This window comes from Acartia tonsa, chromosome 2 (assembly GCF_053477335.1).
Source record: "Acartia tonsa isolate MP-2025a chromosome 2, ASM5347733v1, whole genome shotgun sequence".
NCBI lineage: Eukaryota > Metazoa > Arthropoda > Copepoda > Calanoida > Acartiidae > Acartia > Acartia tonsa.
This window is the reverse complement of record NC_137261.1, coordinates 43904409-43920238: the sequence shown is the minus strand read 5'-3', so window position 1 is coordinate 43920238 and position 15830 is coordinate 43904409. Positions and strand designations below refer to the sequence as shown.

Below are 15830 nucleotides of genomic sequence, written 5' to 3'. Positions count from 1 at the left end.
TTCTGTAATATTTAAAGCTTAACATGAAATGAAACTTTTACAATGTGTTGATAAAATAACAGCCGTAAGTATATCAAGGAAACGGGACGGGGATGATTGATTTTATGTTTTCAATTATTTATTAATCAATAAAAATAGTGTCATGCTATTTTTATAAATCTTACAGTTTTAGGGAACCATAATTCTGGGAAAGACACATATGAGAGTGGGGGAAATGGTTTGGAATGGGGGGGGGGGGGTGGAAGGAGGCCTTCAGGTGGGAATTCAAGGTTCTCACCAAGACTCAGTGTGCCTGCAGATAGCTAGGAGCTAACATGTAAGTTATTAACATCATTCATAATAATCATAAAAATAATTTCAGTGCTTGTTGCCTTAAGCAAATATTTACACTTATAATAAAACTTCTATCTAAGAAGAATATGTGTATCAAAATAAAGAAGAAAAATTGTAATTCTTAAATTAATTTTGATATAGAATATAGTTTTAACTAGAGGATTCAATAAAAAAATGTTCATCTAGTATTTTTCAAATAATTTTATTAGAATAAAGTCATAATACTTTTTTTTTCAAGTGTATATGCTTTTAAAATAGCTAACTATAAACCATGCAATTATTCATTTTATTTTTTACTATAGCTTTTATTTTTGTATTCGTTCTTGTTCTTGATAACTTTGTAGTTGTACTTTCAAGATTAATACTGTGCTTTAATTAGTAATTTATAATTACGTAATTGTTGTCATAATTAAGACAAAGTCATTTTTTAAATGTCAACATAAATTAAACATGTTTTTCATATATACAAAGTTTTAATTAAAAATATATTAATGTCTATGAATTTGAGTGACTTTAACGGCTATAAGAGAGGCGATTTTAGCAATAAATAATGTCAAAAAAAAGTTTACGTTGACTACTCAAAAAAATGTATCAACAAACAAATTTAGATTTTTCTGGAAATTGAATAAAATTTGTTGCAAATTGTGTGAGTTAAATTTCAGATTTATCTCTAAATAAAATAAAAACAATAAAGAATTTTTTTCCAGTATGGCTTCGAAATCGATTACTAGACGCAGATAAAACTTATTCTTAGAATCACATTACAGACAATCTTCCACGAACATTAAAATAAAAACTTGTTCTTAGAATCACATTACAGACAATTTTCCACGAACATTAAAATAAAAACCATTAGATTAATACTGTTTTGGTTAGCACGAGACATTGGCACCTCTGAGATGTGTGTTTATAGTGGAGTATGTCTGTATTCAGTTTTAGGGCAACAATGCCAGCATATCATCATACATAAATTCAATGAACTTTGGGCATTATTAATAATTATTATGCACTAATGTGGTTTATTGAGTATATTGAACAGTTATCTCAAAGCAATACGTGAATATATTGTCAGTCAATTTGGCTTTCTAGTATGGACCTTTGTGCAGTTCGTTATTATATTAGGAGGGGATGGGGTGGAAGGTATCGTTATTTTAGCCAGCTGTGATCATCAGTTTATCAGAGTACATGAAAATAAATCTGATACAACATACAAGTAATAATAAATTTCTTAAAGCTAGCTTACCAAAAATAACAACAGATAACTTGTTACTATATACAATTTCATTCTCATGTAATATACAAGCTATCACAAGCAGAATTTTGTTTTTATAAACTTAAATATCCAAAGTTTTAAAAATATGTTCTCCCATTTGTTTGCTTAAAACTTGTTTTTATTTTATTTTATGGAGTTTACAAACTTTTTGATATATTTTTAATAAACTTAATTTACTTTCCATTGTCTTATCCCTTAGAATCCCTGAGTTTTATAACTTTAAATCCAAATAAATTTAGCTTGAATTGAAATTACGAAAACAAAGGCAAATAAAAGTACAAATGAATAATGTATAATCAAAATTCTAAGAAGCATAAAATTACCAATTAAATAATTAAAAAGTAAGGTAAGGCTCAATGACACATGGAGCCAAACCAGGCAAGGTTCAAATTAATACCAGGGATGGAGGGCAAAGACAATAAATTAATCTTAACAGAAAATTTTTCGTCTGATATTCTGTCCCTGGTAACTTATATAAATAATTATATGAAGAGTTAAGCAGCTGATTCAAAGCAACCAATCAGCAGCTAATTTGCTGCTTTTTGCAGTACAGATTAATTCAAATCGGCTTATTGGCGGATTAATGGGCGTCTATTGATCCCTGGGACGCAGGGATATAGGGATAGGACGATTGATTTAAAATGCATTATGGCTCTCCTTGACTTTGGAATATATCCAACACAACTTTTTCTCTTTCAGCTTCTGAGAATTTGGGTAACAATAAACAAATAGTAAATCTATTGCACATTATGTTATCCCCATATCCCTGGAGGGGGGCGTGACACCGCGCTCAGTACATTGAATGTATATTTGACACGAAATCCCACCATATATTATTCCTCCAACAACAACCTTTTAGGACCAAAAAAAACCGCTTGCGTGAGATTTGTTAAGAGATACGGCGAGATTAAACTGGTAAATACATTTGCCTCGCGCTGTACCATCATCTTCGTCTAAATTAATGACAATTGTGCAAATTAGTAAAATAAGGCGTAATTTTGTGTATTATCACAGGGGAATCCTATTGATTTATCGGCCATTGTCTTATCCCTTTGGATTCCTGGCGTTATGTCTGTTCTGATAATTTGCTGTGGCGTGCACAGCAATTCACCAGAGGGGTGTGATACCATTCTTGGGAAGTCAGGCCTTTTCATTTTTAAGGGAGGTGTCTTATTGTCTACACCCCCCTACCGCACGCCACTGATTTAATGTATTGATTATATGATTATTCTCTAATCTAATTGACAATATTCTTTGATGGTCATTGATGTTATTATTTTGCTTTGATCCAATTCTTTGCTATCTATAGTTTCTAATAATCTTTAACCTTATCTGTGCCAGATTTTGGCAGTTCTTGTTCTTCTTTTTTTATTGTGAATATGATGGCACACCTTTTACTTCACACAGATTAGAATATCATGCTTAGATGGATAGATATCAGGGATTGGTCATTTCAAGATAAATAATATTTCATCTAATTCACAAAATTTGATGGAAAGAACATGTTTTTAAAGTAGAAAGAAGTAGTTTTATTTTAGATGTAATTGAAAAGTTATTTTATCTAGCATTGACCTTTCCAATATGGATGAATATATATAAATGCCAAGTATTTAAGTAGTGATGTTTGATTGGGGGGTGTCAACACCACCCTTAAAATTTGGAAGGCCTGCCTTCTCCTTTTTACCCCCTAATGGTTTCACACCCTTATGGTGAATCAATATTAAGTCTTAAATTTAAGTGTTCAAACGTTTCAACCACTTATCTACAAAAAAGAATAATTTTGTAGATCATCATTGGGGATGTATATCAATTTTACGGCCATTGTCTTATACCATTAGATCCCTTATCTTTGAATTTAACATATATTGGCAAGATTTGATCTACATATAGCTGTGAATTTTACAGCAAAACAAAATTAGTTTCAAATATTTAAAATACTCACGGGTTTATGTTTAAATAAATGAAAATTTTTGAGTCTAAATTTGACATTATTGATCTATTTATTAAAATTTATAATTCATCAGCTCATGTCGACATTTTATGATTTGAAAATATGGTTATAAATGACAAAAAATATTCACATTTTTAAAGACCATGATAATGGTTGAAAAAAATACCTTAAAGTGGAATCACATAAAAATTTGTATTCCTTAATAATGGCAAGTTAACCTATGCGGTATATTCTAAACTCTATATATAGAGATATGTATATTTATAACTTACTTTTTTTCTAGCTTTTGGGACGTCTTATGTTAATATGAATATAGCACTAAAGTAAACAATGGATTTATTATTACATGGATTTTACACCAGATTGCAATGTTCTCCCCCAACCTTCCTACTAGATGAAGGAACTGACAAATAAATGAGTTGCATATTACATCCTAAATTGACAACACTTTTTCCCCTGTAATAATATCCACGTATGTTCTATATCCATTGGATGTTGCATGGTTGGCGGTATTAATTAATTTGCCAACATGATTCAACTTCAAATTAAAAATAATTATCATGACACATTAATGATGGATCTTTTATACACTTGTCACTTGTGTGTGTGTGTGTGTGTGTGTATAATTTACAAGTTTGTGTGTGCTGATACTGACATAATTATTTGTATCGTAGCTTCTCTACTACTTTTGTATAAAATGAAAATTTTTTAGATTAATCCAGTTTTATTAATCTCGAAGGGCCGAACTCCCGGGCTATCAGAACTAGTATAAATTTTATTATTGTATTTTAATAATTGTGGAAAATTTTCCGTAATTCGATGCTATACATGATTTTTCAATATTGCTGAGAACAAGTTCTAATCCAGCGGATATTAATCGGTTTAGAAGCCATACTGGAAAATATGAATTTGATGTGTAAATCAAATAATTTTCAATTGTACCTTTTGACTTGATTGTCCTAGTATTTCATATGAAAAGCCATCATCGTGTTCAATTAAATTAACTTTGGTGGCTTACTTCACAGAGTTATGACACATTTCAAATATAATTGGAAATAATTCTAATTAGATATTATTCAACCTCAATTAATTTATAATAAATGTACTTGGTAGTTATTTCTCTATAACCAACGAAATTCAGTTTGTATATGCAGCTAATTATGTTGGCTAAAATTAAAAAAAAAATTATGCAATAAAAACCTTCTAGATCATGGAAAGAAAACGAAGTAGCTGGTTTTGTCGTATTTTTACAGTAGCCTTTTTCCTATTTCTACAACCCTGCGGGGCATTCATTAACATTTACCAAACCTAAACTAAAAATACTTATCAAAAGCTACTGTAAAAATACGACAAAATCCGCTATTTCGTTATCTTTCTATATCTATATCTATTAATAGGAATATTGAAATATTTTACATTTTTTCTCCTTTTTCTGATTAGAATTTTGTTTCAGGTTATTTATTGTTGTATGTCTGTTTGGGTGGGCGACCAGTTCCCCTTTGGTGAAGCGCCAGGTTCCAGGTAGTAACAGCCTGCTGCTGGTGCGCGCCAGGGAAGGGTCCGCCCTTGCTGAGCCTAGACAGGATACTGCTCTCCCAGATTTGCCTGCAGGAGAGGCTCTTGATCTATTTTATAGGTAACATATTTTTCGCAGATTTTTTATACTATCTTGCAGGGGCGTCCAAGCTTTTTTTTTTGGGGGGGGTAAAAAATTTTAGGGGGGGGGGTAATTCGTGTTTGGGGGGGGTAAAATGGCGCGCGAAGCGCGCCAAAATTTTTTTTTACCCCCCCCAAAATTTTTACCCCGGGGGTAAAATTTGATTGGGGGGGGTAATTACCCCCCCTAAAGTCTGTTGGGGGGGGTAAATACTCCCCCCAAATCTGTTGGGGGGGGGGGGTAATTACCCCCAACAAACTAATTTACCCCGGGGGTAAAAGTTTTGGGGGGGGTAATTTAATTATGTAAAAAAAGCACCTACCTAATCTATTAAGTTAATAAGTACTATCTTATAACATAAAGTAGTAAGTAAGGTTTATTTGACTATAGCTTCAGATTTCATTACTTTTAATACTGAGTTCTCCTTTTTAGGAAAGCTTCACATAGATCCCATGATGGTTCCACACTATTATAGGTCAATCCTTAGAGTGGTTTTAGGCTATTTTTCTCCTCCCTTTTTACCCTTTAGAAAACACGAGTTCTTAGATGCTAAGGGCGCCACTACTATTCAAATATATAGTAGTATCTCATTCTTTAGAACAAAAAAATACAATAATTAACTCACTAACCAATGAACCAATATGATTATACTTTAAAGTGAAGCGTCTTATAGGTCCTGGTAAGTTTTATAACTAGTTTTGAGACACCCTGACATCCTCCCAAAAGAAATCGCCTATAGAAATTCTTTTTCATTATTTAATGAAATATTTAATTTAGTTAGGTATCTATTTTAAGGAATCTTCAGTGCTTTACAATTACATCATAGATCCCCGGGATGGTTTTAGCCCTTATAAAGGCCCAAGCAAATAAAACATGATCAAACTATTAAATTTTTTGTTATCATGGTTAAGAACTGTTTTAACTGGTTGGACAGTAAAATTTTTTTTTTAAGAACATTCAATTTGGGGGGGGGTAAATACCCCCCCAAAAAATTTTTTTTTAAAGAACATTTATTTTGGGGGGGGTAATTACCCCCCCCAAAATGGTTTGGGGGGGGTAAATACCCCCCCCAAAATCGATGAGGGGTGCCTACGGCACCCCCAAGGTAGGGGTAATTTTTTTTTGGGGGGGGTATTGTTCACAAAATTTTGGGGGTGCCTACGGCACCCCCAAAATCGTTTGGGGGTGCCAAATGGCCCATTACCCCCCCCCTTGGACGCCTATGCTATCTTGGGATGGTTTTAAGCTATTTTTCTGTTTTTTCCCTACAATTTCAAGTACAGACCGTTAGATGATTGAGGCACAGCAGCTAGTTTTCTTATATAGTTGAAACTTGTTCATTCGTCTAATCTGAAGGAATGTTTTTGGCTAACAATTTCAACAGTTTACGTTGGTTACTAGCGTCTGCGCATCTAGCATCAAGGGGAAGAGATTTAAGAAAGGCAGATATTTAAACATCCAATGACTTAAAAATAAAAATACAATTGTACGAAGCCCAACAAAGTGTCCGGAAAAAAGCCGTGTGACGTCAATAGATCCATCTCTTTTTAAGGGCTTTCCTTTACCACTTCTCCTCTCAACCCTCATTTTTTATGACGTCACACGGCACATATTTTATGACACTTTGTAAATCTTCTCCCTGTACTGATGGGGTGCTTTTCTAAAATGATGAACTTAATAGGGTCAGTAATTATTGATATTTTAAGCTCATGATATAAAAGAATCTTACTTCTTTTAACAGTTGAATATGGCACGTTATTGCCATGCCAGTAGTTGCCTGATATTTACACCGACAATAGTATGTTGTTTTTTTGATGATGCTATGAATGATTGATAATAAATTACTTGTGCCTTTTGGCTAATCTATTAGCCCTGTTTTTTTTACAGTGGCAATAAAAAATATTTCTGGTTGAATGTTTTGGCATCTCTTTGAGAGGTGTTGTAAAAGTTCAACTATTTAATAAATTAAAAAAGTAACAGGATGTCTAATTCTTTCTACGTTTTTTTTATAAATTTTGTAAGCTTATTATTGCTTCGCTACTAATTAATGTAATTATTATTATTTCTGTAAAGATTATTATTATTTGTTAGTAATGTTTGTGTGTGTGGGTGGGTGCAATTATATTTTATTGTTGCGAATTTTTTGCAACAAAATGGCAAAGTGTCACGGCCCTTTGGCAGGGTGAAGAAAAGGTGTGTATCAGGGAGGAAGGGGACATTGGACTGTTGATTACACTAGTCCCCAAAGTTTTATAATAAAGTTTTTTTTTCGTTGGCTCAACATACAGTTCATAAAATTGAGTGTTTAAACATTTAAGCCACTACGTGTAACCTATAGAAGGGCCAATTTTATGTATCATTATTGAGGATGTACATCAATTTATCGGTCATTGTCTTATCCCTTTAGATCCCTGGGTGTATATAGTTTATGGTTGTTGGCTTTAAGTCTAAAGTAATTGTCACGATTTGTAAAGATCCTTATTTAGGATTTGTAAAGATCCTTATTTAGGATTTGTAAAGATCCTTATTTAGGATTTGTAAAGATCCTTATTTAGGATTTGTAAAGATCCTTATTTAGGATTTGTAAAGATCCTTATTTAGGATTTGTAAAGATCCTTATTTAAGATTTGCTTTTTACATTTTCAAAGATTTTATCTTAAAACGCTTACAAAGCTTTTGTTTTTAATTTTCAATTTTATATTTGTTGCTTCCAACCCTATAACATTTGCTCTTTCCACACAGTTCACTTTAATAGAACATAGGTTTTTATTGTGATTTCATTTAATTTTTACAGTAAGATGGCACTGTAAATTTTCAGTTCCTTCTATTAAAATCCTTAGTAAACAAGAATTTTTCAAATGAAAATATAAATATTACATTTGATTTATCTATACTTGGATCTTACACCAGATTTTAATGTTTTCTAATGAAGTGAAACATGCATCCGGTTAAAATAACGATTAACCATTCCAGCCCCTTTACCCCATTCTCTTCCTCTCCTACTGGATGAATGAACTGACCAATACTTGATGTCTATAATAGCAATTAACGACAATTTTTACCCTGTCATAATTTCTACGTATTTTCTACATCCATTATTATGTTCAAGTCATCTGTGTTTAACATTAAAAACAAACATCAGCAGTCTAATTGTATCTACCACAATAAATATAATTGCTTTAATTGTTCAAGTTAATTGATTATCATACAGAGAGAACCACTTCTCATTATAGATGGTGCTCATTTAATCTAGCCAATTACCAATAACAGGGAGGGAGGGAACAATAGAATCTAAATTTTGATGGAATCCAAGATTTTGATATACCAATAATTCAAATATACAGAAGGGTTAATTTTTTCGATAATCATTGGGGATGTATATAAATTTATTGTGCATTGTCATTTCGTTTAAGATCCTTAGCAAAAACCACTTCTGATAAATGATGCTCCTATCATTTAACCAAATAACAATTTTATCAATTTCATAATTCTTATGTAAAATATTGAAATAATATTCGTTAGAAAATGGAAAAGGGCAAACAGCAAAATAAACATTGCTTATGTATACATTGACGTTATAATAATTTTTAACTTAAATGTTCGAACTTCCCTTTAATGTGTTATAGAATTAATTTATAATAAAAGGACACCTTGAATCATGCCTAACATCGCATAACAGACAATTTTTACGAATATTGAAATCAAAATCATAAATTAACGCCAGATTTGTTAACCTGACCTATAGGCCCCTTGGAGCTAACAAAACTGGTTTTAATCTTATAATTTTTCAATTTAAAATTCCACGGAAAGCTGAGTATTATACGATGCGATAAATAACTATTATAATATTTCAAACTTCCAGCTGTTAAAAAGAGCTAAGATGATAAATTAATAGCGAAAATTGTATAAAGCATTTTGCAATATCTAAATGTTTGCAATTTGTAAACTAAATAGGACAAATATGTTCTAAAGTAGCACAGCAAAATTTGCGATCATTCTAGATAGATTTTTTTCAAAAATTATTTTTATTTATAGCATAAAATTCCAAGGGTGGGGATAAAGGGGTGTTTATCCCCACTCAAACCTTTGAAACCCCTCATTTTACCCCCCTTAATTTAAAAAAAATACATTAGAATACCCCACTTAAACCTTTGAAACTTTCAAAACCCTTTGAAACTTCTCAAAACCCTTAAAAATCCCCTTCAAAATAAAAAAGCTTGAACGTCCCTAATTTCGAGTAAACGAAAAGTTTTGTGAACTGATAACCATATTTTATTTTCGTACTTTGGCCCAATTTATAGAGTATCTACGCTACTAAGAATTTTTTATTTAAACCACAAAAAAAAACAAATTAAGGCAAGCTAAGAAAATGGTTTTGTATTTTTCTAAAATTGTTGTTATGTGTACTTATTGTCTAGTCAGTTGTTGTAGTGTCTTGAAGTGTTGTTAGAATGGATTTATTATGACTTGGATCGTACACCAGATTATCATGTTCTCAAATAAAGGGAAACACACAGCAGGCTAAAATAACGATATTCCCCATCCTACCATTTTATCCCATCTCCATTTACAGAATTATTTACTGACAGTATTCTGATTAAAAACTATTTTAAAAATGTATAATATCCCCCCCTGTCCCTGACTAGAGAGTTTGTATTGGTTAAAATATTTTTCTGATATATTGAATTTATGTTGCTGGTTGCTCTAGCTGCGAATTAATGATCCGTGCAATAATATTTGCCACATATTTTCAATAATAAAAGGGTGACAACATCCATATGTAGCGACGCTCTTAAATTAAAAAAACAATTATACTATCTCTGTATCATTACCTGGATACTAGAATATGTTTTTCTCGTATTCATTCGAATCCGGTGGATAGGAACCGGTTCTCATCCATACGAAAAAACTATGTCTAGCATCGTATTATATCCAGCTTTCTACGAATATAGAAATGTACAATCATAAGATTAAAACCAGTTTTTTAGCCGGTGCCTTCGGCACCTCGGGGCTAAAAAAACTAGTTTTAATCTTATAATTGTACATTCTATATCCGCGGAAAGCCGTTTATAATACGATGCGAAAAATAACTATTACCAATCAATATATCATTACTTGGATGTTGCATCATATTTTTAATAAACTCTAATAAAGTAATACTTGCAGCTGGCTAAAATAGCGATCCAGCCCCTTTGCACCATCAATCTCCTCCTACTGGATGACCAAACTGTCCAATAAATGAGCACCATAATTGACGACAAACTTCCCCTGTCAGTATAACCACGTATATCATAAAACCATTTTTTACCATGTAGTTTTCTTTTTCAGATACGGATTTTTCTCTCTGTCTGTGCGGGTTGTGCCGCGGGACGACGCTGGAAAATGGATTGTCCGCGAACCGACATCCTCGATATTCAAAGCCGACTCCGTCCGTCACATTACCCAGACTCAGACCAACAGGTTCCAGGATCAGTTCCAGATCTACTTTTGTGATGATCTGGAGGATCTCATGAAGCATTATTTTCACGACTTCAAGGTAACAAATTGTTAACCCGCAACTGTGGCATAGCACGAAGCGCATCCACTCGTTGTCGGGAAGGTGATAGGTTCGAATAAGGCCCAACACTGCGTCATAAATAAAGACGTTAATGGTTCCTACCTCTGCTATCTCATTACCCTGCACAGTTAGGACTTCTAAGACAAGGGTCGTGCAATCTAAGGGTTGGTTGTCTGAGGGACCATGCACAGTATTATTCAAGGTTTAGTTCAGAGATACACTAAAAATAAGATCTCGTGGTGTAACCCGTCCTCTAGGCCATTCGAGGCAAACAAATCGTAGAATAAATATCAAGATAAGGGGATTGTCTTGGCCTATTAACAGGCACATCTGATTAACATTGCATAGATAGAAATCATAAAAGACAAGCAATTATAATTTTGGTTGTCAAGTGGAAATTACTTTATTTAATATACAGAGTTTTTTTGGGGAATAAATATGTAGTAATAGGGAAAGCTTCCTTGGTTCATAAACAGGCGCAACTCTTTGCCATACAAAGATATAAACATAATTGTAATTACAGACCAGTTTGTTTCAAGTCTAAAATGAAGCCGAAATAAAACTGTATGCTATGTTTTAATGAAAAAAAATTGGTTCTATTTAAAAAGACGCAAACAAAATTTAAAGGCTTCTTTCTTTATCCTTTTTTCTTCAAAAATACATTCATTGAGATTATAATTAATGTTATAAAATTAGTCTGAGCTAGAATTATAAAAGTACACTTTTTGGACGAGCTACGTAATAGCATTCATTATAAAGTCAGATACTATAATTGATCATTGTATTTTGGGAGATTTATGTGAAAATAGTTTTGAATGAATCATATCTTTTCCAGTATAGATTCGAAAACATATAAAACCAGTTTTGTTAGTCCCGAGGTGCCTAAGGCCCGGGCTAACAAAACAGGTATTATTTTTATGATTGTTATTTATTATATACGATGTTTACATGATTTTTCAGTATGGCTGAGAACTGGTTCTAATCTAGCGGATATTAATCGTTTTCGACGCCATACAGAAAAAAAGGTTTGAGGCTATAGCTAGGCTTACATTTCATCTAAATGAATTATGACAACATTATTTTGCTGACTAGAAGCACAAAAGTTTGAAAGAGAAATACTTCATTAGTTCCACAAATACACATTAATCCATCCGTTCGTGTATCAAGCTTTAAAATTGTTTTTCCATATAAAAATATTTGCAACCAAAGCTGAAACTGTAATATAACTGTTACATTCAAATTACAGCCTTTGTAATTGTTGTAATCGTAGCTATTCTATAGCTAAGGCGTTTACGTTCGGTTGTTCATCACACTGTCACACCATAAGCGTTTTTAGGCAAAATTAATTGGTTATTGATGACTTTAAAAGTTTCAAACATTTCATTTATATTTTTCATTATTAGAATTGGTTCTTTTTGGTTTATTTTGTTATAGCTACGTCCAAAATAGACATTATTGTACCTGTTTTTTTTTTGTTTTTTTTTTACAGTTTTTAACTTTTTAAATTGTCACCTCAATTATATTTTCACTAGAATTGTGTTTAACTTTACAATTATTACGTTTTTTTTTACTACCTGAATATGATTTTTTGGTACGTATGATTTTTAATCATAGACCTATTTCTTTCCCTCTTTCCAGTTATTTTTTATGTTCATAATGTTCCTTTTTATTCCTGAGTTTGCGTTTTTTCCCTTGTCTTTTTTGCTTTACTGAATTCCTTACACCAGATTATAATGTAATCTAATAAAGTGAAATTTGTGGCTGGCTAAAAAAAACGATTCCCCATCCACCCCTTTAACCCCATTCCTTCCCCTCCCTTTGGATGAACAGACTGACTTAAAGTAATGTCCATATTATCAACCTAAATTTACGAGAAGTTTAATATCCATGTATATTCCATATACATTGTTGGCAGTTTGAATTATTTTTTGCATTGCAGGCTGATGGTGTTGAGGAGCCCTTCCGCATGTACACAGGAAGCTGGAGGACCCCCACCACCATGAAGTACTTCGGTCTCAGTGAGTCCGTCATCAAGTCTGATGTTGGCTATGTTTTGGTCAAGCTTGTCAAGCCCCGTCTCACCATGAAGGAACGAACACTCATTTTGTCATTTTATAAATCATATACCATGCATAATTACCATATTTCTTAGTGTAGATTCCGTTCAGGTTTTGGGCTATTTTGTGATAAAACCTCTAGAATTGTTGCTCCAAGGAAATATCTATTCCCCAACAATTACAAAAGTTTTATGTTGCTTAATTCAGAAGTCTAACTTTGATAATTTTTAATACAAATTCTTGTTAAAGGTTAATTTACTGCATTTACAAGTTGTATTACTATATACAACTTCATAATAATATATGAAACAATTTGCTTCAGTGGGCAGTTTCAATGGTCTGCTTTCGTAGTTATAAAAAATATTTTTCCAAGAAAAAAAACTAAATGTGTTCGTATGTCGTAACAGGTTGAAGGCCGTCTCCAGTTGGAGGACGAGGCCGCCATCGCTATGAACAAGATCCGCGTGGGAGACAGGGACAGTGTTCAGGACTTTGTGCAGAACCATGGCTCTCACTACATCCGCTCCATCAGTGTCGGTGATGCTGTTTATCAGGTGAGCTATGTTTTTACTTTTTTTCAAAGATCGGAAGCCACGCTTAAGCCTCAAATTTCAGCCCGTTTGGATACATAGATTAAAAAAAGAGGTATTGTCATATTTTGGTCGGGTTTAGGCTTCCAGCTGATGTTTGAAAATGTAAAAGGTTGATTTCCTTCAGACTTTCAGGCGGCTAACGCGCGGCTACGCCCTGCAATGAACCCTGATAACAAGTTAAATTAAGCTGAGATATCACAAAGTAAGGAAGAACAGAAAACTGCATTTTGTAAAAAAAATTGTTGTAAATACAATGTCAAGTATAAGTACGGACATACTCTGCTGGTTAAGTAACCTATTTTTTTTATAATTAGATTTAAAACTAATTATCTGGCATTAATATTAATCTTTAATACAGATACATCTTGATATTCTTAATAATAAGTTTTGTAAAATGTTTGCATTTTCTTACAGAGATTTATTAACCCGTTGTTACTTTTAGGTCCTTGCAATGGACAGACCTGCCTACTTGCGCGCTAAGAACGACGTGCTGGTCAACAAGAGGGTCACTAACTTCGACACCATCTACGAGGAGTACCTGGCGCCCTGGATCGTCAAGGAAAACGGCGCCGTCTTGTCCGCCAGTGGTGATAAAACCGTCGCGAATTTCCTTGAGAACAGAGCTGTGAAGAGGACAGGATTCAACCAATATCCAAGCCTGTTTGAAGTCAGGGCACAGCCCGGCCTCCTGGACGAGCTTGAGTTCCTGACTGAAGACACGACAGCTGTTATTGGTCTGGACTTCAGATCCCTCGGCAGTCTTCTCCCCACCATTGAACAGCAAGATTACTTCAAGGAGATTGTCAACACTGAGCTAGCTCTGTGGCAAGCTAATATCTGAACAAAATGATTACAAACCGTACAACTTTACAGTACAAATGATTGTTGTTCTCTGATCGTCGTTATACTGCAATTTGAAAAAAGTATTGCGACTTTATTTAAACAGCTGGCATTACAAAAACACAGGATCCTACAATGATCTGCCTGTGTTTTAATCATTTCATATGGGCATTATTATTAACCATAGCTCGCTGCTAGCTACGAGAGAAGGAGAGACAGCTGCCAAAGATTCCATTCCTGGTGAGGACGAAAAGAATGAAAGTTATAGCAAAGACCAACAACAAAAATCCACAGACGACTAAAACGCGGATTTTATTCTGATGCCAAATAATTTGTTGTTATTTATTATATCTAGAAACCTTGGTAGTAAAATACGAGGTTTGTTGTTATAGAAATAAATGTTTTATTTGCATGACTTCCTTACATTCAATTAAGCGACAAAGGAGTTAATAATGACATGTATATATTTTGTATATAATTATTAAAAGTAATCATTTCTGCAATCATAACTGCATAATAACATAGCATGGTAGTAACATAATTCAAAATAATAATTTTGTATCATAAATTTATAGTGAATATTAATCTGTATAACTGTACATTAAAGTACATGCTTGATTAATTCAACAGATAATATTCTAGGATATATGATTTATAAATGCCTTAAATCTAAAGTATACAGACAAAAAGTACGACGGTACTAAAAATCTGTTTAAATGTAACAATATGTGTATTACAATATTACATTTACAAATAACTAGATATAACTGATAAATTATAAGATTTATAAGCAGAAATATCTTTTACAAATAATATTGAATGATTAATTTCCGCTTCCGGAATTGCAACGGTTGCCGCGGCATTTTCTGCGCTTCTCCATTTTGCGCGGGCAAACACGACCGCCATTTTGTGCATCGGCCAAAACTTGGCGCGTTTTCTGCATCCAGCCACGACCACAAGGATTAGAACAGGCTGACCAGCTTGACCATTCTGTCAACTGAAAATAAAATATTTATAGAAATATTTGCTTTACCCATAATTAAACTTTAGAGGGGGTATGCATATTCAATCAGAGAGAGAGGGGACCATGGGCTGTTATGATACTAGTCCCCAAAGTTTTATGATAACGTTTTCTTGTTTGCTGAATTAACAACTTTGGGGACTTTTACTGAATTTTGATTGATTGGTTTATTAAGTTGAGTGTTCATACGTTTTAGCCACTAATTTGAATCTACAGAAGAGGTAATTTTGTGTGTCATCATTGGGGATTACATCAGTTTATCGGCCATACTCTTATCCCTTTAAATCCCTAATTTAAAATCCGAAATCGTTGGACTTACGTCATACTATTAAATAACAGTATATTTTTTTCTGAGACTAATTCTATTGCTAACTACCAGCTCCCCCCTTGGCAAAATAACCCATAACCAATACAAAGCTTGCTCACTAACTAGTGGTTTCTAAGATCTTATATGCACACTTACAATTTGTTAAGATCTAAAAGTGAAAATTCTGACATTTGAAACCATCATGTAACTAAAGTTTTGCTCATTGATCTTTCATATTTTT

The 15830-nt window shown here is 33.0% G+C and overlaps 2 protein-coding genes across 2 annotated transcripts in view; one reads left to right on the top strand and one right to left on the bottom strand.

The window, feature by feature from the left end:
• The first annotated feature begins 259 nt into the window (after positions 1 to 259).
• On the top strand, positions 260 to 14676 carry tsl (membrane-attack complex domain containing protein torso-like). The gene is made up of 6 exons (XM_080150969.1): positions 260 to 316; positions 5011 to 5193; positions 10543 to 10750; positions 12711 to 12861; positions 13237 to 13382; positions 13864 to 14676. Coding segments are annotated over exons 1-6 (1089 nt in total). The 5' UTR covers positions 260 to 314; the 3' UTR covers positions 14263 to 14676.
• LOC145311921 (spondin-1-like) overlaps positions 14641 to 15830 on the bottom strand; it is a 100117-nt gene continuing 98927 nt past the window's right edge. The window contains exon 35 of the mRNA XM_080150968.1: positions 14641 to 15258. Within this exon, the coding sequence (XP_080007094.1) occupies positions 15085 to 15258 (174 nt within the window). The 3' untranslated portion in view covers positions 14641 to 15084. The remainder of the gene's footprint in view (positions 15259 to 15830) is intronic.